This window comes from Chiloscyllium plagiosum, chromosome 5 (genome assembly GCF_004010195.1).
Source record: "Chiloscyllium plagiosum isolate BGI_BamShark_2017 chromosome 5, ASM401019v2, whole genome shotgun sequence".
Lineage (NCBI taxonomy): Eukaryota > Metazoa > Chordata > Chondrichthyes > Orectolobiformes > Hemiscylliidae > Chiloscyllium > Chiloscyllium plagiosum.
In genome coordinates, this window is record NC_057714.1 from 51,176,268 (window position 1) to 51,202,721 (window position 26,454).

At 40.1% G+C, this 26,454-nt stretch overlaps 1 protein-coding gene across 1 annotated transcript in view; it reads left to right on the top strand.

Moving 5' to 3' along the window:
• Positions 1-1,760: 1,760 nt before the first annotated feature.
• Positions 1,761-26,454, top strand: part of LOC122549894 (ATP-binding cassette sub-family A member 13-like) — a 278,487-nt gene continuing 253,793 nt past the window's right edge. Inside the window, exons 1-5 of the mRNA XM_043690092.1 lie at positions 1,761-1,971; positions 2,097-2,190; positions 19,955-20,081; positions 21,691-21,827; positions 26,108-26,136. Of these exons, the coding sequence (XP_043546027.1) occupies positions 1,903-1,971; positions 2,097-2,190; positions 19,955-20,081; positions 21,691-21,827; positions 26,108-26,136 (456 nt within the window). The 5' untranslated portion in view covers positions 1,761-1,902. The remainder of the gene's footprint in view (positions 1,972-2,096; positions 2,191-19,954; positions 20,082-21,690; positions 21,828-26,107; positions 26,137-26,454) is intronic.

The following is a 26,454-nucleotide window of genomic DNA, read 5'->3' on the forward strand; positions in this document are numbered from 1 at the left end:
ACTGTTAGGGCTCACTTGTGTTATATTTTCATGTCAACGTTGCCCAAAGAAATAGTATCCAGGTCAGTTCCCAATAAGAGTTGATGTAAAGCATACAATTTGTCTTCTACTTGTGTCCATTCATCTTAGTCTGTAGTTCTTACTTTTGTTTCAGCTCATAGTGTAAAATACCACATTGTCAAGATAGTAGCAAGAATGTGGCTGGGTAGAAAATGAGTCTTGGCAAAGTGTGGATGGTTAATCAGCTCAGGTTATATACCTGTCCCACCCTGTTATTGATGAGCTTGGAAAAGCCAGACCAGGTAGAAATGGTGGATTTTCTCCCAATGACTTTGGAGATTGTTCATCGAATCCTCCACTCCTGCTCATATCAACATGGTGCTTGGCTTGAATGCCTTTATATTCTTGTGAAGCTTTCCTTGGAGGTGGGCTTGTTTGCATTGACAGAAATTGCTGGAAAAACTCAGCAGGTCCTGCAGCATTTATGGAGAGAAAGCAGTGTTAACATTTTCGGTCCAGTGACCCTTCTTCAGAGTTAGTACTGCTTTCTTTCCACAGATGCTGCCAGACCTGCTGAATCTTTCCAGCAATTTCTGTTTTGGTTTCTGCTTTCCAGCATCTGCAGTTCTTTAGTTTGTTTTATGACTGCCTTGATGTTCTCTTTGTTATGCCTTAGATCCAAAAGCAAACTGTCAGCTTCTCAGCCCACCATTAGCTTAAAGTCCACAATCTCCCTTGGGAAGTTGTCAGCCTGGAGAAATCCTCCAGGTTGTGCTCCAGTACTTCACAGCTGGTGATGGGGATGATTTGACTGGAGGCACCACTGGAGTTCACCTTGTCCTACCAATTCTCAGTGACCTGCATTGAAGGAGCCACCAGAATCTGATGTGGCTCAGGCTGCTTTGCACAGTTGCTGCTTTGTGCTGGCTACACAGTGTCCCATCAATCCAGGTTTTCATTCATGTAATGCATTTACAGATCTTATCTTTGTTTTCAAATCCCTCCACAGTCTAACCTAGGGGAAGCCAGTTAGCTTGGAAAGCTGGTTTGTGATGCAGAATAATGCCAAAGGTGACTGTTCAATTCCCACACTGGCTCAGGTCATCGTGAAGCTCCTTGACTTTGCCCCTTGCCTGAAAGGTAGTGACCCTCAGGTTAAACCGCCAATGTTCCTCTCTCTGGGACTTTGGTGGCAGCTGCTCATTTATAGTTTATACCCTCTCCACCTCTAAACTCCTGAGAGATCTATGTTTCTCAAATTCTGGCATCTTCAGCATTATTTATTTGGATTGTTCCACCATTGAGAACCAGTAAACATCCAAGGCGAGGGCAGGGCCAGGAATTGAGATTTTCCACAACAGACAAAGAGAAAACGTCGATATACGTTTTAATTGATAAGATATACTATAGATGGCCACAAATGAACTCTGTAAAACCTGAAACGTCTCAGCAAGTTGCTTTTATGTGGTATCCGGTGAATTGTTTTGCCTTTGTAAATACTGAATGAGTATAAATAGGGTTTTGTAGTGAGGTAAAGCGGTGATAAGGGGGTTGCTTTGAAATGCCCTCCAACGCCCGCTTTTATACATTAATAGCAGGCATAGTTCTTCTATGCTGCAACAAATAAATTTGAGGAAACGATCCTTTCGCATTGTTTCAAGGTAAATCATCGAGCAACAATTGCGGGTGAGAGGAGTTTCTTGCTCCCAATCAGGTTATACAACTTTTGACTTTATCTGGCATTACCGAGTACTGCACTTTAGAAGCAGGAGTTCCCTCCCCACCGGGTACATATTCCTCACTTGTGGCTGTTGACCATGAGCTAAGCGCAAATCTCAGCCAGTTCCTCACCAACAACAGAATTACTGATTATTCGTCTTGAAGTCAGATCAACGTACCATCATGGCCAGATTTATTCGCCAGTTATGCGTGTTGTTTTGGAAAAATTGCCTCTGCCGTTTAAGACAGCCGGTAAGATTCCGGACATTTTGCGCTGTGTGAATTTCCTGTGTGAAATTCACACAGATCGCTCTTGAAACTTCCTGGAAATTTCCACTAAGTTGATTTCCATTAATGTTTCTTTTAATGTATCTCAGGTACTGACCCTGTCGGAAATTATCTGGCCGTGTTTATTGTTTCTTATCCTGGTCGGAGTGAGAGTCCAACACCTTCCTCGCCAACGTGAAAACTGTGAGTACCGAATGTAGATTAGACACGGATTGAAATAAAAGCCGAAAACCCAGTGTTTGTTTATTGTCAGGGAAGAAGTGACAACATGCTGCTCAAGCTTTCATTTTGTTTTAACAAAAGAAGCCTTGATTTCGAGCACTGTTATCTTGCAGGTTATTTGGATGATATTTGTCACAGGGATCGTCTCTATCCAGGTGGAGCAGGGAGATTTCAGATGCCAACAGCCTCTAGTGAGATCGCAAGCCTTTCGATAGAAACAGTTGACCCCTTTAATTAAATAAACCGTCTTCCAGCCAGTGGTTGATCTGTTGGTGCAGCGGGATAAACTCTCGGATCGGAAATCCCGCAATTCTAAGCCACTTGATTGAAAGTGAAGTTTTTGTTTCTTCTTTATAAGTACACGCAGGAAAATGGGATAGTGTGGAGCACGGACAGTGGAGAGATTCTTCACTGAAATGAAATTGTGATCTGTAAATTGTCCCCAGACTCCATTGTTCACCTTTGGTGAAAATTCGACCCAAAGTTGAAATTCTAATGCACCCAAACGTGATCAACACTATCATTCGTTTGACATTGGAATTATCTGCCGGCGACTTGTTTTCAAAGTAAATTGGAAAGGGAGGGGGAAAGTAACATGGAAAACCGCGAGGGGCTGCTCGCCAGAGTGGGATACAGCCTATATTGAACGGTCAGAAAGAAATGTGAAGTATTGAAAATAAATAATACCAAACTAAAAAAAAGGGACCCAGACAAAAAAAACCCAAAAAACCTCCTGAATACTCACGCGAACAGGGCTAAGTAGACAAGGCTGAAGATAGGGCGAGACAAAATCAAATACCTCGGTCTGTATTGCACACGTTAAGAGGGACCAAATGGAGGGGTGGTGGGCTCGCCGTTTTAACCAGCAATAACATATGGCAATAAAACAAAAGACATAGCAAAGGAATAGAAACAAAACTTAGGAGAACTGAGGTAAAGGACAGAAACATCCCTGAAACCTGAGTGGTGCTCCTGTTAAGTGAGGCGACATGGGTATACCATCACCATGTAGTGGTGCAAACAGATTCCTAGGGTTTGTAGATAAATCTAATCAAATACATCAAAACAGTCAAGATTGTTGCATACAATATTTGGATATGTACTGCAATGGAATAGGCAGCAACATCTGGGACCCATATCAAGCTTTTAATTGTGAACAATCTGGAACTGTGTTAGAACATCCTGTTTAACATATCTGAATTCCTGCTTTGGTTTTACTGTAATAACGAAGGTTCTTACACCGTGAAGTTACTATATGTTAAACAAGCTGGAGGGAAAGCAGCAACCACATTATGCTTCTCCAATTTCACACACAAGCATGATTAGATTCCCTACAGTGTGGAAACAGGCCCTTTGGCCGAACAATCCCACACCGACCCTCCAAAGAGTAACCCACCCAGACCCATTTCCCTCTGACTAATGCACCTCACACTATGGGCAATTTAGCATGGCCAATCTGCCTGACCTGTACATCTTTGGACTGTGGGAGGATATCTAGAGCACCTGGCGGAAACCCATGCAGACACGGGGGAGAATGTGCAAACTCCACACAGACAGTAGCCAGAGGCTGGAATTGAACCTGGGACCCTGGTGCTGTGAGGCATCAGTGCTAACCACTCAACCACTGTGCTGCCCAAGCATATCTGACTACCTTCATTCAATGTACAATGACATAGTAATTACACGTAACTAAGCAAACCACAGGCACTTCAGGCATATAAAGGAAAGGGGAACAAGGATAAATCATGTAGGAGAAGTGCATTATGTGGAGGTCACAGCTTTGAATGATATTGTTGCACCACCATGTCCAGATAGTATTCTGAGATCTGGAGCAGTTTAAGGTACTCCACAGACCAAAAAATAGGGGAAAGGAAGTGGAAAGAAAAATATGTGGGCAAATGTAAGAAATGTGTAAAACTCAATGGATTGTAAGATCATGAGACATTTCAACTTGTCTAAACAAATTGGCAGTGGAAGGAAGTAAAAGGCAAACAGCATTTCAAAATTCTGTACAAAACTGAAGAAACGTTCTGACTCATTTTCTGACAAGTCAAACAAGATGGAAAGCACTGCCACAATTAATACTGGGAAATCAACCAAACAAGTAAGAGAAGTAAACTTGACAGAACATTGTAATGATCACAATAAAATGTTTATGATAATTTAGGTGGTTGTGAGGATTATAAAAATAATGAAGTACATCAATTATGAAAAAATGAAAAAGTATCTGAGGGACAACAGGGTATAATAATAGGGAATAATATTACAGGAAGAGATCAACAGAGATTATTAAAAATGTATTAGAAAAGCGTAAGGTAGTGATGAATGGGACACAATCACAGAATAGGACAGAACGGATGTCGGGTATTTAGCCTATTGAATCTTAAATAGTTTTTTAGATGCGCAATACAGCTGGCATACTTTATTTTTCTCCACATCACTGCAATTTTTTCTTCTTTCTTATGTATTTATGCAATTTATTCTTTGAAGGCCCTGTCCACCATCATATCTGACAGTGCATTCCAATCCTAACCATTTGTTGACTGCACATTTTTTTCTTCATTTATCTTCTTGTTTTTATTTTGAAAAATATGGATGAGGAGCATAAGTAGGCCATTCATTTCTCAAATTTGCTCTCCCATTAAGCAAACTCATGATTGATCTGTTTGTGTGGATTTTTCCACATTTCCATTTATTCCCATGAATTCTCTTGCCTAACAAAAACCTATCTCGTTCTGCCTTAAAAATATTGAATGATCCTGCTTACACAACCTTCTGAAACAGGAAGTTCCAAAGTCGCAATCCTCTGACAGAAAAAAAGTATTCTCCTCATTTCAGACCTAAAAAGTGCAACCCCTATGTTTAAACAGTGGCCCCTAGTTCTGGACTCACCCATGAAAGGCCTTTTATATGTCATATTAAATTTATGCCCTCAACCTTTCCTCCATTGGAAACTATTTTACTTCAGTTATTCCATTTAAACCTCTGCAAATGAAGAAGTAAATAAATCTGGAGACCAGGAAAAAAGGTGCAACTAAAGAAAATGTCTTTTGCCAAGTGTATAAACAGTAAAGGAAAGGATGGCATAAAACATTAGCAACTTAGGAAGGGGTCAAAAAAGGCAATGAGGGTTTATGAAATCCAAGTATTAAAGAACAGTGAGATGAATAATACATTTTAACATCGTCGGCATACCTATACCAAATAGATTGCAGCAGTTCAAGAAGGTAACTTACAACCACTTTCTCAAGGGCAGTCAGGAATGGGCAACAAATGCAGGCTCAAAATAAATTCTATTAAAACATGAATAACCAAATGAGATTTAAGATAGAGATAAGGCCACCAAGTATTGAGGCAGATAAGCTCATGGAAGGTGCTACTGAAATGACAGGGAAATTGAATGGATAAATAAATTACTTCAATTTTCATTGAAGAGACCTGCAGGAAAAAAATAGATCAAATCTTCCAATATGGAAAACTGACAACACTAATGTGAATTAGGACTTTGGATATTACTTAAAATATCATAAGAGAACAATCACATGAAAGTAGTAGTCTGCAGATCACATAATGGTGGAAGGAAGAGATATTAAGAAATATGCAGACAAATTAGGGAATAGAATAATACTTAAATAACACTTGGGGGATATAAATTGGAAAAGACAAGTAAGTTAAGGAGATAAGGAGAGGGAATTCTTAGAAAATGAACCGGACTTCCTTTCAAATCAATATGTAATAAAGCCAACAAGAAAAGAATCACTATTAGATCTTGTTTTGTGGAATAAATCAGAGCAAGTAAGAGATGTAGAAGTAGGGAAATATTTAGTCTTTAGTGTCTGAACTGTAATATGCTTTAACATGGTAGTAGAGAAGGACTCACGTATGACAAAAAATGGTGAACAGAATTGAACAAAATTGGATTTTGAGGGGCTGTGAATAGAATATGGAAAGAACAATGGGAAACCACCGTGACAAGTAACAGTAAAGAACAATGGGAAACACTTAAAATAGTGTCCAACAGAGTGTAGATAAAATATCTTCCACTAATAAGACTTACATGGATAAATGAAGTCACAAGGGAAAAGTGATAAATTAAGAAAAAGGCATACATTATTGGCAGCAACAGTCTGCATAAAAATGGAAAGTATGAAGATATTAGAGAATATGTTAATTAACAGTTGGTGATGCAAATAGTAATGATGATATTAAGTTAATAACAGTAAAATGAGCATGAGAGTTGGGATACCATGGTGCGGTTGTACAGGGCGTTGGAGTACTGTGTACAGATCTGGTGGCCCTGCAAAGGAAGGATATTATTAATTTGGAAAGGATGCAGAAAGAGCTACAAAGATGTTACCGGAACAAGAGGCTTTGAGTTTTGAGGAGAGATTGGATAGGTTGGGACATTTTTCCCTGGTTTGCTGAGTGATCTCATCGTGGTTTACAACATTGTGAAGGGCATAGATAAGGTGACTAGCAAAGGTAATTTCCCTTAGGGTTGGGGAGTTCAAAACTAGAGGGCATAACTTTGGGGAGTAAGATTTAAAAGGGACCTGAGGCGCAATCTTTTCACACAGAGGGTGGTTTGTATGGTGAAATGAACTGCCATTGGAAGTGATAATTGTAGGCACAGTTACATTTAAAAGACAGTTAGATATATGAATAGGAACACTTTAGAGGGATATGAGCCAAACACAGGCAAATGGGACTAGTTCAGTTTGGGAAGCAAGGACAAGTTGTATGACTTTATTCCAGCGCCACATTTTTTGACTCTACAAAATAGTAAAATACTTTACAAGCATGTCAATGAGAAAGGAAGACTAGGTTTAAATATAGGATAGGATAATGGAATAGGTATTGCTTTGGTAAAGAGATAGCAGAAATAATAAATTATTTTGTTTCAGTCATTACTATAACTACAGCAGTTCAGGCAGCATCGGAGGAGTAGGAGTATTGACATTTTGGGCAGGAGCCCTTCATCAGGAATTAATCAGGACACCTGATTAGGTCCTTAGCTCCTGCCTGAAACATCGATTTTCCTGCTCCTCGGATGCTGCCTGACCTGCTGTGCTTTTCCAGCACCACTCTAATCTTGACTCTAATCTCAGCATCTGTAGTCCTCATTTTCACTTGAAGTCCATATAGGTCATATCCACCGCTCTGCCCTCATCAATCCTCTTTGTTACTTCATCAAAAAACTCAACCTTGTGAGACATGATTTTGCATGCACAAAACCATGTTGACTATCTCTAATCAGTCCTTGCCTTTCTCAATACATTGTAAAACCTGTCCCTCAGAATTCCCTTCAACAACGCGCCTACCACCAATGTCAGGTTGATCAGTCTGTAGTTCCCTGGCTTTTCCACACCACTATCTTTAATAGTGGCACCACATGAGCCAACCTCCAGTTTTACGGCACCTCACCTGTGACTATCGATGATACAAATATTTCCGCAAGGGGTCCTGCAATCACTTCCCTAGCTTCCCTCGGAGATCTAGGGTACACCTGATTAGGTCCTGGGATTTTATCCACTTTTATGCGTCTTAAGACATCCAGCATCACTTCCTCTGTAATATGGACATTTTTCAACACGTCACCATCTATCTCCTCACTTTCAATATCTTCCATGTCCTTCTCCACTGTAAATACTGATGTAAAATACGTGTTTAGTATCTCTCCCATCTCCTGTGGTTCCACACATAGGCTGCCTTGCTGAACTTTGAGGGGCCCTATTCTCTCCCTAGTTACCCTTTTGTCCTTAATGTTTTGAAAGAATCCCTTTGGATTCTCCTTAACCCTATTTGCTAAAGCGATCTCATGTCCCCTTTTTGCCCTCCTGATTTCCCTCTTAAGTATGCTCCAACTGCCTTTATACGCTTCCAAGGATTCACTTGATCTCTGCTGTCTATACCTGACATATGCTTCATTTCTTTTCTTAAAACCTCAATTTCTCGAGTCATCCAGCATTCCCTACACCTACCAGCCTTGCCTTTCACCCTAACAGGAATATACTGTCTGGACTCTTGTTACCTCATTTTTGAACGCAACCATTTTCCAGCTGTCCCCATTACCTGTGAACATCTGCCCTCAATCAACTTTACTTCTTGCCTAATACCGTCAAAATTGGCCTTTCTACAACTTAGAACTTCAATTTTATATCCAGTCTATTCTTTTCCATCACTATTTTAGTATTATTTATGTTTTTTATATTCCATTCCTTTCGCAATAAATGCCAAAATTCCATTTTCTTTGCTGTGAGGATCAGGATCATTGAATATTGCAAGGTTTGTGAAGGTTTGTTGCTGATTGAATACTTTTAAGACAGAGATATATAAACTCTTGTTAGGCAGGGAATGTCAAGGTTAATCAGAATTAGGTGCAAATGTGGAATTTGGAACTCAAACCGTGTAGTGCTTAAAATGAGGGATGGGAGATCTCATTGGCCATGACAGCCTTGACGGGGGTTGTTAACCTGGGCCAATCAGCGAGCCCTGACTGACAGATATAAACAGGAGATGTCTTTCACTGTGTCTCACACCTGCACACACACACACCATGGGTGCTGGGGAAAAAAATAAGCACTACCGCACTTAGGTGGTAGTGTGGGGGTTAAATAAAAAAAAAATAAAAAAATAAAAAAAAATAAACAGGAGATGTCTTTCACTGTGTCTCACACCTGCACACACACACACACCATGGGTGCTGGGGATAAAATAAGCACTACCACACTTAGGTGGTAGTGTGGGGGTTAAATTAAAAAAAAAGGGGAGTGTTACCCTCCCCTTCACTGTTTAAAAAAAAGGAAAAAAAAAATTAAACAGGAGGTGTCTTTCACTGTGTCTCACACCTGCACACACACACCATGGGTGCTGGGGAAAAAAATAAGCACTACCGAGGTTAGGCGGTAGTGTGGGAGGTTAATAAAAAAAGAAAAAAAAGAGAAAAGAAAAGACGAAGAAAAAAAAATAAACAGGAGATTCAGGCGGTCTCCCCATTCTAGGGACTGGCTCTGAGCTGGCTGGTCAGAGCCCATGTACTGTGCACATGTAAATAGAGGGTGACTTGGTGACAAGATACCAGCCTCTGTGAAGTTATTTCAAACAGATTAGCCATAAATTTGTTTAATGCCAGAGCAAGCTCGAATGGTCTTTGTCAGCTCTTATTTCATATGTCATATGTTCTTTATCCAAAGATTGTTGAAAATGTGAATCGCAGTATCACAGGACATGTTTGATATGAACAGTCTTAAAGGGAAGACATGCATATGAGTGTGAATGCAACAGCGAGTTATAATGATAGACTTAAATGAGGAACAATGGCAGCAACTCAATTGGAGCCAAAACACTGGCATTTTCCATTTGGGTGGAATAGTCTTTTTTGTGTGTTTTAAATCCCTTTTTTTGTAGTTTATTCATTCAATGTATGTGAGTGACTCTGGCTAGGCTAGCATTTATTGCCCATCCCTATTTGCCCAGAGGACAGTTAAGGGTCAACTACATTGCAATGGGTCTGGAGCCACATATAAGCCAGACCAGATAAAAATGGCAAATTTCATCCCATGAAGGACATTAGTGAACCAGATGGGTTTTCTCTGACAATCACACTGGGTTTATTGTCATCTTTAGATTCTTAATTCCAGAATTTTAATTAAATCCAAATTCACCATCTGCCATGGTGAAATTCAAATCTAAGTCCCAGATCATTAGCAGGATCTTGGGATTAACACTCTTGCAATAATACTACTAGTTTATGGAGTATATGTATGGGGTAATGATGCAAAACAGATTAGAATATCAATGGATAAATCTTTTAAAGTATCAATGCAATACAATACTACCATTAAGAGTGCAAATAAACTACTGGAGCCAATTTCTTGCAGGGTAGAACAGAGATAACATTACATTTATGCAGAAGATTGGTTAGATAGCAGTTGGAGTTCTGGATTATCCAGTTTGTGTCTCTACGCCATGAAAAGGGAATTAAAGAGCTGGAGAAATTTCAGAAATATTCAGAGGAATTTTTAGCAAATTTGAGACAATGTAAAATCAGAAACGTTTTGGTAGGTTGAGACTGTTGCCAATTTTATACTCTTCTTTTAAACATGCATATACCCATCACACTCACGGATTGTGAACAATAATGTGGGTTCTTTATTTGAAGATAAAACCATATGCAAATATTATTCAAAAGGTAGGAGTCAGCTCAGTTGGCTGTGAGTTCAATTTCCATATTGGCAGAGGTTATCATGAAGGTCTCATTATCCCAACCCTGGCCCCTTACCTAAGGCACAGTGACCCTCCATTACATTCACCACTGGTCATCTCTCTCTAATCAGAGAGCAGCCCTATGCTTCTCTGGGACTATGGTGACTACTACACATTTTGGGGAGCTAAGTACAGTACATCTGACTTTAAGTTACTGCTTCAGGCTATCCATTAGGACTAATGGGACTGGTATGTCATGTTTTAGTGAGGTAGGTAATGATTGCCAAAAGTGAAGATGCATCTTTCAAGGTACATGTTATGACATCACAACAGTCAGGAAAGGTGTAGGCAAAGATGAAATCTGACAGAGGGCTTTAAATGATGAATGGGTTCAATTAGGTTAGTATGGTACAACTGTTCCTACTTGTAGGTGTGTTCAGAACATAGGGGGATTTTTATAAGGTAACAACTACCAATCAAATAAAAATTATAGAGAAATTTCATCACACAGACAGTGTAAATACTGTGAAACCTGCTGCTAAACTGATCATCCAGAGTTAAATGTTACACTGTGATAGTATGAGAATTTGAATTCAGTTGAAAAAATCTGGATATAAAAAACTATCTGATATTTTAGCTCCTACTGGGGAAAGAAGCAGATGAACACTTAAAATAGCACTACCAGCCTCCATGCCAATTTCCAAGCCCCCAGACCATTTTCCGGGGCACACTAAGAAGCTATGCCATGCCTGCCTATGTTCAACTCCATTCACAACCTGTTCTTTGGAGTGGTGCCCCTCACCTCCACAGTGATGACCCAGCTATTAGATCAATTCTTTTATTTCACATTTTAAAATTTGGAGAAAGGATAACTATGTCTTGAAGTGCCTGCTCTATCACTTATCTGCAGGGATTTCTATTGGCTCTTCAACTTAGAGAAACTGCCTGTCATCCTCAACTGAATGACATATCCATTCTCTGGCCATGAATTGGCCAGCGCATGGAAAATCTCAGATAAGTGCCTGTTTTCTCGACAGTGTGAGCATCTGATCTCCATTTGAGCCTAATGACAGATTCCTTAAGACTGCAGAAAAATCCTTCCTCTGCTGTCAGTGAAAATAGCCATGAAACTGCAGGGTTGCGGCTAAATCCCTATTGGTTCATGAATGTAATAGGCAAAAGGTACCCAGCAGTCCTTAATTGGATTGCTATAAATATGACTCCGCTGGTTAGTATGTGTTTTCATTGACAAGTAAGAGAAACTAAATACGTATTTGATGGAGAAAGAGGGGCTTTTATAGCACAGTGTTAATATCTCTGCCTTCGGACCAGGAGACTTGGGTTCAGGTCCTATCTGCTCCAGAAGTGTATAACAATGTCTCTGAGCAGGTTGTTTGGGAAAGTATATCTATGAGGGAGATGGCTGTGATAGTCGATTGAGATAGGGGCATAATTAGAACTTGAACACCAGCATGAACTGATTGGGTTGAATGGCTTGTTTCTGCACCTTATAACTATGGAACCCCATAATTCTTATCTGTTCCTTGAAGTAGTTAATTGTAACAAATCACTTAATTGTGTCAAATCATAAAATCATGGAATCCCTACGATGCGAGAGCCTATTAAATCTACACTGACCCTCCGAAGAGCATCCCATGCAGATACACTCCACTAGCCTATTCGTGAAACCTACATTTCCCATGGCTAATTGACCAACCCTACTCAAGCCATTACAAAAAACGTCTGTGACTAAAGAAAAAGCCTCACCCTTATCTTCTCAGAGTAACCAGAGAAGGGAATAAATGTTGACCATTTCACGGAATGAATCCTGAAAAATAAAGTGACTGAAGCACATAATATTGACATAGTAATGGAAGGATCAATATTTATATGTGGGAGAAGAAAATAGACATTGGGCAAGGTGAGAAGAGGATTCATGTATTGAGTATAAACAATGGCATTTCAGTTGGGTTAAACTGTTTGTTTTTGTATATAATTCAATGAGGATGTCAGTATTTTGTGAAGAAAAGCTGCTCAGTAGAACGATGGACCACTTTACAATTTACACAAATGGATTAAGAAGCTTTTTTGCAGTGAGGTTGACGTTTATTAGTTCTGAGTTAGTAATTGTATTGTGTATTTCCAAAATATTAGCACAATTTTTCCATACTGGCCAACACCAGTCTCAGTGCCCTTTCAATAAATGGTGTGAAAGATTAATTTGATTTCTCCACGGCTTCAAGGTGTCAATTCCTTGCTGGGCTCAGTTTCATTTTCCCCACATAGTCATTGTTTAAATAAAATGCTTGATATTTATATTAGCAAGTTATTTCCTCTCAGGTTAACTTCCTGAAACAAACCTGAAGATGCTGGAAAAAGTCAGCCGATCTGGCAGCATCTCATAGAGTCATAGAGATGTACAGCATGGAAACAGACTCTTCAATCCAAACCGTCCATACCGACCAGATATCCCAACCCAAACTAGTCCCACCTTCCAGCACCCGGCTCATATCCCTCCAAACCCTTCCTACTCATATACCCATCCAGACGACTTTTAAATGTTGCAATTGTACTAGCCTCCACCAATCCCTCTGTCAGCTCATTCCATACATGTACCACCCTCTGCACGAAAATTTTACCCCTTAGGTCTCTTTTATATCTTTCCCCTCTCATCCTAAACCTATGCCCTCTATTTCTGGACTTCCCCATCACAGGGAAGAGACTTAGTCTATTTATCCCATCCATGCCCTCCATTGCTGAAGTTGATTTTATAAACCTCGATAAGGTCACCTCTCAGCCTCCGATGCTCCAGGGAAAACAATCCCAGCCTATTCAACCTCTGTGGAGAAACAAAGTTAATGTTTTAAGTTCAGTTTTGCCTCCTGTACTAGTGGATAAAGAAATATAAATAATGGCTCCAAACTTCTGATATAATGATGTTTGAAGAGATAGAGCATTATAGAGCAATGATGGTTTGGTGGGTGAAGTGTGTTGAGAATTCTTGTGAGGTGAAGAGGACTGAACACTGTTGAAGGGGGTGAATGAAGTGTTAGCATTGCTGAAGTTGAGGAGGGGAGTGAATATTGTCAGTGGGACAGGAATAGAGTGGAACTCTCAATAAGTGAGACAGGGGATGAATATTCTCCTGGATAAGTGGGAATTGTACACTCAGGGTGGTGGGATGTTTTGTGATTACTCTTCAGGGTGTTGAGGAGGGAGTGAAACTGGTGTGCAGTTTGGCTGGTTAGAATCATATAATCATACAGTACTGAAATAGGTCTTTCTTTGTACTGTCTACCTATTCTTGTCCCATTTAACTGCACTAGCCCCCTCGCCTTGAACGTTATGAAATTTCAAAACCTCAACCAACTACTTTTCAAAGGTTGTGAGGCTTCACTCTCCCAGACAGTGTGTTTCAGACTCTACCACTCCCTGAGCAGCCCCAGATACGCATATTGAGAAAAGCGTTAATTATTCTGTGAACGATGTTCTTTGGTCTGTTTGAAACCTGTTGGTCTTCCAGTGCACGGAGTTGTCCATGCCTGTTGCTGACTGACAACATTCCAAGGCTCAGGACAATGAAAATTTAGGGCAGTTGCCACAAAGGCATAATGAGGAAAAGTCGAAGGCCTGAGCAAGAAACTGTAGAACTGTGTTTGAATTTTGTAATATTAACAGCAACTGTAAATGTTGGAAGAAAGTGATTTGGTTTGTACCTTAAATAATGTCAATGTTTTCATGGAATTCATACAGTGTTGAAACAGGCCATTCAGCCCAATAAGTCCTACTGTCCGAAGAGCATCCTATCCAGACACATCCCCCTACCCTTTCCCTTGGCTAATGCACCCAATCTCCACCCTGAAAGCTATGAGAAATTTAACATGGCTAATCACCTAATTTGTGCATCTTTCGATGTGGGAGGAAGCCGGAGCACCTGGCGGAAAACTGTGCAGACATGGGGAGAATATATAAACTCGACGCAAGCAGTTGCCAGAGGGTTGGATTGAACCCGAGTCCCTGGTGTTGTGAGGCAGCAGTGCTAACCACTGAGACATTGTGCTGCCCTTTGAACTATCATGTTCTGTATTTCTCTAATTTCTGTGAATAAAGTTTGTTCACTTGAGGGACTGGTTTTCTGAGGTGCTAATGTTCCTGCTTCCACTTGCTAAAATGTTGATCGTGAGACAGCTCACAATCCTGACAGATAACGCTGGGTGGCCCTCCCAAATAAAATATTGACAAGGATGGAATGAGAGCCTTAAATGCCCATTGGAAAAACCATTTGATACCTTTCGTAAACCTTCAAATATCTTGTAAAATATCAGAAGGGTTGGTGGCAAGAGGATAGGTATTGTAAAGACTATCGACTGAATTTTATAAGCTTACCAACCTTCAAATCTGCCAATGGGCAAGTGTAAAATCTAGCCCACGGGTTTCATGAGCTCTTGCTTTTATTCCACTCCCCAGTGTTGGACATTTTAAAAAAATTGTTAGATTATTTGCAGAGCGAGCTTGTTTATTTGGAGGGATTTAGTGACCTTTGGGTGAATTGTGAGCTGTTCAGCAGCAGTCAACTGTTATAGTAAAGCTTGTAAGTTAATATTATAAAGTTGCTCATGGGTGTGAGCAGAGGGAGCTGAAGAGTTATGATGGACAAGGGATTCGTAAATAGAGTGTTAGAATGCTTAAAGTGGTCAGAAGGTTCAACAACATGCAACGGTTCTTATTAATTCATGGGATGTGGGCTTCATTGTTTGGGCCAGTATTCCATGCTCATCCCAAGTTATCCATGAAAAGTTGAGCTGCTTTTTTGAACTGCTGCATTGCATTTGGTGTAAGTAAATTCACAATACCATTGAGGTGGGTGTTATGGACCAGGCCAGACCCCTCAAAACATTTCAAGAGATAGCTCAGACCCTAACTTTGCTAGTTGTTTTAAGCAGGTGTAAAGTAGATATTCCATGAGAGATGCCACTAGTCAAACAACTTAGTTTTAAACAAAACAGAATTTATTTACAAGGTTACTGAATGAAACACAAAAACAAATGAGAATAGAATACAGAATAACTTAACCTATCTGAAAATCCAACAGATTATCCCAACTTAATGATGCTGTTCCCGATACAGCAGTGGTTAGCACTGCTGCCTCACAGCGCCGGAGACCCGGGTTCAATTCCTGCCTCAGGCGACTGACTGTATGGAGTTTGCACGTTCTCCCCGTGTCTGTGTGGGTTTCCTCCGGGTGCTCCGGTTTCCTCCCACAGTCCAAAGATGTGCAGGTGAGGTGAATTGGCCATGCTAAATTGCTGGTAGTGTTAGGCAAGGGGTAAATGTAGGGGTATGGGTGGGTTGCGGGTCGGTGTGGACTTGTTGGGCCGAAGGGCCTGTTTCCACACTGTAATGTAATGTAATGTAATCCCCATAAACACCCCTTGTCTCAAAAGTAAAATCAAACACAGGTTCTTACAGGATAGAAGTCAGAGGCAGAGTACCAGCCTGGATCTGAAGCTTCTTTAGGTCCAGAAGCTTCTTCAGCTCTACTGTGCTAAACCAAACCAAACCAAACCAGAGAAGAGCTGAGCTGGAAGAATTGGCCACTCCCCTTTCATTATATAAGTGTTTTGTTTTTTCAAAAACTTGAAAACTTGTTGCCGAGGCAATATCTGTTAGCTATAATTAAACTGGCTCTAAAACTCTTCAACTTAGACTTTTCAGAGTCTGCGTCTTTCACGACGTCTGTGAGAAAATCTCCAGGAGCAACATTATCTTGGTAAAGGAGCAGCTTCATCACATGGGTATTCCAGGATTTTAATGTAGTGATAGTGAAGATCAGCAATATATTTCCATAACATGATGACAAGTGGCTTGGAGGGGAACTAATAGTTAGTGGTGTTTCTATGTATTTGCTGTGATTGTACTTGGTCATGGGTTTGGAAGGAGCTGCCAAAGCAGGGCATTTTGTAGATAATACACATTGCTGCTACTGAGAGTCAGTAATCGAGGAAGCCAATGCTTATGGATATGGTATAAATCTGCTTCTTTGTCCTGGATAGTGTTAAGCTTCTTGCGTATTGTTGGAACTGCACCCATCCAGGAAAATGGGGAGTATTCTGTCACACACCTGACTTAAGCCTTGAAGACTTTCAAAAAGCTTTGGGGATTCGGGAGGTGAGTTACTTGCTGAAAGATTCCTAGCCTCTGACCTACTTTTATTACCATGATGTAGAGGTGTCAGTGTTGGATCGGGGTGGACAGATTCACAAGTCACATGACACCAGGTTCTAGTCCAACAGGTTTATGTGAAATCACAAGTCTTTGTCACCTGATGAAGGAGCAGCACTCCAAAAGTTTGTGGTTTTACATAAACCTGTTGGACTAGAACCTGGTGTCGTGTGACTTCTGAACTACTTTTATAACCACATTATTTGTATGGCTGGTACAGTTTCTGGTGAATGGTAAACTCAGGGTGTTGATTGTGGGGGATCCAGTAATGGTAATGCCATTGAATGTCAGAGCTGAATATTGTCTGACACATGTGTAGCGTGAATATTATTTGCCACTTGTCAGCCCAAACCTGGATATTATCTAGCCTTTTTTTTGGAAGTGGATTGCTTCAGTATTTGAAGAGTGGTGCTAAAGATTGTGCAGTCATCAGATTCCCTACAGTGTAGAAACAGGCCCTTCAGTGCAACAAGTCCACAGCGACCCTCCAAAGAGTAACCCACCCAGACTCATTTTCCCTAACTAATGCACCTAACACTATGGACAATTTAGCATAGCTAGTTCACCTGGCCTGCACATCTTTTGGTATGTGGGAGGAAACTGGAGCAACCGGAGGAAACCCATGCAGGCATGGGGAGAATGTGCAAACTCCACACAGGCAGTCGTCTGAGGCAGGATTTGAACCTGGGTCCCTGGTGCTACGAGGCACCAGTGCTAACCATTGAGTCACCGTGCCGCCCTTATTATTACTTCTCACATTATGATGAGGGAAGGTGATTGATGAAGCAACTGAAGATGGTTAGGCCAAGGACACTACTCTGAGGAATTTCTGCATTTCTGGAGCTGAAATAATTGAACAAAGAACAAAGAACAAAGAAAATCTACAGCCCAGGAACAGGCCCTTTGGCCCTCCAAGCCTGAGCCGATCCAAATGTACTGTCTGAACCTGTCGGTCAATTCCTAAGCATTTGTATTTCTCTGCTCCCCACCTACTCATACATCTGTCCAGACGCGTCTTAAATGAATCTACCATGCCTGCCTCTATCACCTCTGCTGGCATCGCATTCCAAATGCCCACCACCCTCTGTGTGAAGTACTTGCCATGTGTATCCCCCTTAAACTTTCCAACCTCTCACCTTGAAAGCATGACCTCTCGTTATTGAATCCTTCATCCTAGGAAAAAGCTTGTCTCTATCCACCCTGTCTTTACCCTTCATAATTTTGTAAACCTCAATCAGGTTCCTCCTCAATCTCCTTTTTTCTATGAAAATAAACCTAACTTACTCAACCTCTCTTCATAGGTAGCACCTTCTATACCAGGCAACATCCTCGTAAACCTTCTCTGCACCCTCTCCAAAGTGTCCACATCTTTCTGGTAATGTGACGACCAGAACTGTACACAGTATTCTCAATGCAGCCGAACCAATGTCTTGTACAATGTTAACAAGACTTGCCAGCTCTTATACTCAATACCCCGTCCAATGAATACATACATACTATATGTCTTCTTGACCACTCTATTCACCTGTGCAGCAACCTTAAGGGTACAACGGGCCTGCACTCCCAGATCTCTCTGCTCATCAACTTTTCCTAAGGCTCTTCCATTCATTGTATAATTCGCTCTAGAATTAGACTTGCCTAAATGCATCACCTCACATTTGTCTGGATTGAAAGCCATCTGCCACTTTTCCGCCCAACTCTTCAGTCTATCTATATCCTCCTGTATTCTCTGACAGTCCCTTATGCTTTCTGCTACTCCACCAATCTTTGTGTCATCTGCAAACTTGCTGATCATACCACTAGTGCCCTCTTCCAGATCATTTATGTATATCACAAACAACAGTGGCCCCAGCACTGATCCCTGTGGAATACCACTGGTCAACTTTCTCCATTTCAAGAAACTCCCTTCAACTACTCCTCTCTGTCTCCTGTTACTCAACCAGTTCTTTATCCATCTAGCTAGAATACCCTGCACACCATATGACTTCACTTTCTTCATTCGTCTACAATAGGGAACCTTATCAAACGCCTTACTAATGTCCATGTATATGACATCAACAGCCCTTCCTTCATCTAACAACTTGGTCACTTACTCAAAGAACACTATTAAGTTGGTAAAGCACGATCTCCCCCACACAAAACCATGTTGCCTATCACTGATAAGCTCATTCTTTTCTAAATATAAATAGATCCTATCTCTCAGTACCCTCTCCATCTCTGAGGTTCAGCTCTTGTGTCCATACCTGAACCAAGGCGCTGGGGCATTGGGTGAGGATTCTTTTCGACTCTGTTACTGATTTGATATTACTGCTGCAGATATATTGAAGGTCCGACTGGAAGTCCTAAAGCCAATTCAAAATTGGCTTGGTTAACATTAGTTGGTTGAGCCACTAGCACTTGACAGACCTCCACAGAAATCATCCAATTTTTAAAAATTGCATTTCAGGCTGTTTGCCTTACAGGGTGAGGATGATGACCAAGCAACATACAGGCAGGCTTGTCACACGTATCTTGGAATTGTGTAAACCATTCTTAACTACTAGTTGGTAAAGGATGTTTAATGAAACTCTATCAAAAGAAAATGCATTTTGGTCGCTGTTGCTGCTTGGGAGACAGTGCTGCTGAGCAGAGAGTGTAGAATTCCAGTTGAAGCAAATTTGGTTACTGCCTATTGTATTTCACTATAATATGTGAAGAATAGGTCATGTCTGACTAATGTAGTTTCTACATTGATAGAATCTACTATTTCTGGGAAGTAAAGCATATATGATGTAACAATGAAAGTCCCTCGACTATGCTTCCAGAATCTAAGTTCAGTTTTATATCAGAAGAGTTTGTTCAGTGAACATGGCATTTTTGTTTGACTTGTTAGCTATCCATTTAAGCATGAAGTTGCTAACTAATTGTCCACAGTTTTACACTATGGGTCTAGATTCACTGAGAACAGGACTGAGACCATCAAACTGAATGTCCTGTGTGATTTTTATTTCCTTGATGCTAATTAAAAGTGATAACTCATTGTATCAGCCAAGCATCTTCCTCTGACCTTATAATGAAAAAGGATAAGGGTAGATGAATATTAAATAAATAATACATTTATTATATTTTTATGCTTTTATTTTATTATCTTGGATTTAATATAAAAATGATTGTGTTAGAAGAAAAATTAAAACAGATAGAAATATGAAGCAGTAATATGATTTTTTCAAAATTGTGGAAATTTCATTTGCTGAATTAGATTTAATGCATAACTAATGTAATTTACGTAATCTAATGTAATTTCCTCCTGTACTTTTAGGTTTTTTGCAGCCTCGTACTTTGCCCAGTGGAGGACTTTTTCCTTTCGTTCAGAGCCTTTTTTGTGATATTGACTCTCAGTGTCATGGCACGGAGTTCACAAGATCAGAGAACATGGCCCGTTCCAGGTACCAGATTCCAGCATATCTTTGTGTATCCAAGAAGAAAGAAACTTAAATAAGACTCACTATAACTAAATAATCTGGTTAAAGACACATTTGGCTTTACGAAGTCAGAGGTGTAGAGGAATTGAGAAAATGAGATTCCTTCAGGTGTTGTCCAACTTGCTTGCTGGAAGGAGAAAAGAATATGAGGGCTTGTGTTGGAGGACAAAATTATAAGCCTGAGGAAAGATTAGAAGCTGAAGCACAGGAAGGTTGAATTGGTCAGTGTAGGATTGGAGGTTTTGTGTGTTACAATTCAGATAGCCTGGCAGTGAATGGTCAAACTGGAGACAGTTTGTTATTCACTTGCAAACCTTTATTCTGAGAGGCATATGTTACAGACATGCATCTCAGATCTGACAACCACATTTTCAGCTTATTCTTATCATTAAGAGAACAGTGCATTCCCAGTTAATGCCCACCATCTGAATACAATTAAACTTCTAATTAGCATACAATTCATATCCTGGAGGAATTTAGAAAATGTAAAGTAGATGGGAAAGATCAGGCTCCTGTCAGATTATATGAGTTGGTGAAGCAGGTAACCTAACTCCAGCATATAATTGCCAAGGTGCTTACCTTGTGAATCCAGCAGACCTCATCCCTTTAACCGCTGGATCTCCAGAGACCTGAGAACTTGGCTGACCAGGGTTGAATTTAACATGGTGATTATGTGGAAGTCACTCAACCTCTTCATAATATTTAATTCCAGCTGGTCTCCCGTGGCTGGGTTTGTTGTCTGCCCTTGTCCTGTTTCTATTCAAACTTGAATTAGGTGAGTTAGAGTGGGCTTCAGACTTTTGATATTTTACTATCCAGTTAAACCATTTTCCCCAACAATTCTCTTTGACAGCATTTTGTGTTGTTGAGTTCAAACGTTTAATGAATGCTATTTGAAGTTAGGACCAAGAATAAGTAGGACCCCAAAGTATTTGATTTCTATCATCCTGATTGAAATATATCCCATCAAAATTGAGAATTTGCTGTGCAGGATTCTGCTTTAAATGATACTCAACATCCAATATAATTAGAAAGGTAAGGTGCAGCCAATCTGGTGACGTATGTTTCTCCGATGACAGCATTGCCACAGTCAGTCAATTCAAATCTTAATTTAGATTCAGGAGAAAGTAGAAATGGGAGGAACCCATTCAGCCCCTTTAATATGGTCGAAAAGTGTGGTGCTGGAAAAGTTCAACAGGTCAGGCAGCATCTGTTTCAAGCATGAGCTCTTCATTGAGAATTCTTGATGAAAATCCTTCATCAGGTCAGAAAACATCTGTTGACAGAAAGCAGAATTAATGTTTTGGGTCCAGTTACCCTTCTTCAGAATGGAGATGAAGTGCTTGTATTGAGAGAAGATTCAATGATGCTCCACTGAGCAAGAGAACATAAACACACACAGATGACTCTATAATTTACAGATTTGGTCTGTGGCATTTTCATTGTATTCTACCTTTTAGTAGAGCACAGATTTTCCCAGATTGATATACTTGCAAGATTCAATATTACCTACTAATGTTTGGTTCATGCCATTTACAAAATGAAAATCTAACCTGTATTTGTGTTGTTGCAGGTCATTGCTGGGCCTCACAGATGACAGTGAGGTCGACATCCTAACGTTGTTAGAAGATCTTGGAGAGGAAGTCAATGAAACCTTGCAAAAAGCATCTACTTTACAAAGCAATTTAAATGAATTATTTGGAAATTTTGGTAATTTTGTGATACAAGTGATAATGTTTTACATCAGTTCATACATTGTAAAAATTTCAAGTATAATTAGTGTGGTGGAATTGCTGTAATCAGATGCTTGTAGTCTTTGTTTGCTTTGTAGGGGCTCATATTATTCTGTTTTGGAGTCTTTACCTTTTATTACACAATGAAACTGATGGGCTAGGGAAAGCTGGTCTATCCTCTTAGAAAGATTCACTCTGGAGGTAAAGGAAGTGAATGGAACAAGATGGCAGAAATGGCCAAGCGAATGAAAGCCCTGACCATGGCTGCACCAAGTATGTTTGAAAGTGGGGGCAGTAACCAAATGCTAATGCATTTTCAGAAAAGATTGGATGACTTGGAGGATGTGTTGCGCTCATCTTAGAAGACAAAGAACTGCAAGAAATTGCAAGGGTCTAGTATATATTTCAAAACTACAATGTGACAGAAAATCTTCAAATGTCTTTTAGATTCCAAACATTTCCAATTTGTTGCAGGTCTGAGTCTCTCCAAACCAAGAAGTCTTCTATCTATGAAATCTGTCAAGAACTGATTAAAACAATATTTTCTAATGTGGAGAGAATGCATATGCAGAAAAGTCAAAGTTCATTAAATAGCTGAAGATCAAAGTGAAAAAGACAATGTAAATGAAAATTAATTCATGGAGGATTTCAGTAGAACCTTCCATGTTTGATCATCCCCCAGTAACCATGGGCGAAATTTAATGTAGGTCCTGCAGATTTTGCCTGTCAGCTGGACACTGGTGTGAACCCCGAGTCAAGTTCTTTGGGACAGCCATTCGAATTAACTGTTAGCGAATTCATCAAAATCATTTTTTGGTACAAAGGATCACTGGGTGGAAACCTTTCACCCTTGTGAGCCGATACTGAAAATAGTCTGGCAGCTGTGCATTGGGCCATAGCTGAATAGTGGTGAAATGAGTTTTTGTGGGGTGGGTTTACAGGTGAACTGGGACAGCAGCAAGGCCAGAGCTTAGTTCTCAGTACTCAGTAGACCCATCCCCATTCGTAATGTTGTGTCTGTCTGTGGGATATCACTTTGGAAGTCTGCAAGCTATGATTGGATTTATGAACATAGGCCACTTAGTAAATGAATCTGGGAAGATAGTTATGGGGAACAAGAAAATAGCAAAGGGGTTAAACAGATATTTTGCATCTGTCTTTACGATGGAAGATAATTTGAACGTCCCATTACTACTACGGAGTACTGCAGAGGAATTAAGTACAAATTTAAGATTGAAATGAGGAGGAATATATTCTCTCTGAGGGTTGAGAGTCTTTGGAACTCCTTGCTACAGAGACTGGGGGGGCAGATTTTTTGTGTAATTTTAAGGCTGACTTAGATTCGTAATCAGTAGGGGAATCAAGGGTTACAGGTAAAATGCAGGACAGTGGATGCAGGGAATGTTGGACACCCATGATCCGACTGAATGGCAGAGCAGGTTTGAGGGCCTGAATGGCCTACTCCTGTTCCTATTTTGTGTGATTAAGAAATAATAAGATTTGCTTTTTGGCCTTGTTGTAAGGTGAATGTTAATTCCTCAGTTAGGGGCCTCAACAAACTTGACAAACACAGGGCATTAATTTCTGCTCAGGATCTCATGGTGAATGTATTAGCTAATTCTTTAAAGTTCTGATGCAGTGGTCCAGTGAAACTCAGTGTAAGTTGGAAGAACAGCACCTCATTTTACATTGGGAACCTTGCAGACTTCTGGACTTTATATCAAGTTCAGCGATTTCAGGGCTTGAGCAGCATTCCACATGCTTTCCCCTAGGAGAAAGTGAGGACTGCAGATGCTAGAGATAAAGTTGAGAGTGCGGTGCTGGAACAGCACAGCAGGTCAGGCAGCATTTGAGGAGCAGGAGAATCAACGTTTCAGGCATAAGCCCTTCATCAGGCATGAGGCATTACTGATGAAAGTCTTATGCCTGAAACATAGATTCTCCTGCTCTTCAAATGCTGCCTGACCTGCTGTGCTGTTCCAGTACCGCACTCTCAACTTGCTTTCCCCCACCACCACACACCAGGTCTTGGCATCGCATGGGCTGCCACTACATACTACACATGGTCAGCCACTAACAGTCCCCATTAACAGCAAGTCATTCCTCTAGCTTGACCTTTATCCACTTCTTTGTCTGTCCAACTGTTTAGCTCTGTTTTTGGGCTGTATCTCCACTATCATTTACTCCACCAACCTGCCCTGACCATATCGTCTGTACAAAAACTATCCTTTTTCTTACATCATCATGACTATATCTTATTTTTAGTCTCATGTCAATCTCAGATTAACAGCTGGCAATTTAGAGCTCAGAGGCAAGTAGAGAATGAGCTTACTCAAAAACTTAATGTTGAAGTGATCAAAAGGGGACAGTATCTTCTTGGTGCCAATCTGCTTAATCATATTCCCTTCTCACCACCTCCACATGTCGTATAGAGAGGGAAGTATCCTGTCCTTTACATTTAGCACCTACAGAATGAGTCAAATTTACACTTGGGTGTGCGATATGAGAATGTTATGAAAATGCTAAAGAATTCCTTACATTAAACATTATTGTCCATAATGTTGATGCAGGCTAACATCTAAGAAAGTAGCAAATAGATGATTCAAAAGTTACATTTTACATAATAGAATTCCATGTTGAAAGTGCATTTTCTAAATTTGGTAACAAGTTCAGTGGGAGAAAGTAAGGGCTGCAGATGCTGGAGATCAGAGCTGAAAATGTGTTGCTGGAAAAGCACAGCAGGTCAGGCAGCATCCAAGGAACAGGAGAATCGACGTTTCGGGCATAAGCCCTTCTTCAGAAATGAGGAAAGTGTGTCCAGCAGGCTAAGATAAAAGGTAGGGAGGAGGGACTTGGGGGAGGGGCTTTGGAAATGCAATAGGTGGAGGGAGGTCAAGGTGAGGGTGATAGGCCGGAGTGGGGTGGGGGAAATTAACACTCATGTCACACAAACACCCAACAATGACCATCCCTAGTAGGAGACAAGTTAACCACCGCCCCATGACATTCAGTGGTGTACCATCACTGAATTCCCCCATTATTAATATCCTGGCGGTTACCATTGAGCAGAAACTCAACTGGATTTATCATATAAATACAATGGCCACAAAAACAGGCCACAGGTTAAGAATACGATATAAGTAACTCCCCTCTTGACTCCCCAAAGCCTATCTACAATCTACAAGGCACAAATCAGGAATGTGATGAAATACTGTCCACCTTTCTGGATAACTGTAGTTCCAACAACATTCAAGAAACTTGCCACCATCCAGGACAAGGCAGTCCATTTAATTGACGCTGCACCCACATTCATCCATTCCTTCCACTTCCACTAGCAGCAATGTTCTACCTACAAGATGCATGGCAGAAATTCACCAAGTCATGTAGTTCAAATGAGACTATATTTTATGTTCATTTATTTGCATAAAATTCCTGTCAGCTTCCTTCTCAATTGACTCAAATCTTCAATTTTTTATCTGGTTCTTTAAATAGCTTGGATTATTCAAATAAGAGTCAATCTGGACTTTCACAATAAATAAATCAGTTTGCTACTTCAGATGATAATGTTTTTGAAAAAGATAAGTACATATGAAATTGTTGATGATAAAACTAGAATTTAGCATAGGAAATGGTAACGACATATTTTCTATTCATCAAATTTCTAAATTTCAACATTTGCTATACATAAGAGGCAGAAGTGAAGGAAATACCCAAGCACTATCTGTTGTGTGGAAACAGTATTCACATCTTTAGCTGTGATCCTGCAGCAGAAGCCCTTTTGTATTACTGTTTTGCTTTGTGCTTTAAATAAATATTGCATCTCTTATTTAATGTCTTATTTATTATTTAATGAATTGTTTCAGAGGCATAGTTTGTAGGAAGTTCTAATATTGGTATTGCTTTCCTAATATTGCACATGAGGAAAATCTTGTGAATCCATGAGATAATTGCACTGGTTAAAGATTTCTGAAGAAATACTTTTTCTCTGTTTTCCAGTGTAATCTATTAAACCCTTATCCAGATACTGGGGCAGTTAAGGCACTCTTTAAGCTCCAAAGAGCCAAGACATGTCTGACAGTAAAATAAAGAAATTAAATATTATATAATAACAAAGACAAAAGCATGACATGGAGTTCCATGCTGATTTATATTCATATCTCATGCAATCAATCAAATTTTCTTAACCTTTCCCTCAAATGTTTTTTTTTGCAATTAAGTTATAAACTTCTGCCTGACATGTCCTGTTTTCTTCTTCAGATGGTTCTGGAGAACTTGGATTTGCCATGGTAAGTGATTAAATCAATGTATTACATGAAAAACCTTTCAGAGAAGATGCATGTTATCCTATCCAATGTATCCATTCCTCAATAAGACTAAAATATGCTAAATAGAATATTATTGCTAAGCCAAAGTATCCACTTAACCTACCACCTGGAGAAAACATTTAACTGAATAAGATAAAGCATTAACAGTTCAGTTCAGTTCATTGGTTCAGTTGGCAGCTGAGGATTGATTCAGGGTTGACCTTAAAATTGCTGGATTATAGACAGAAACGTATGAACTTCTTTCTATTGATGTTTACTGATGAGTGAGCTCCCAGCTTC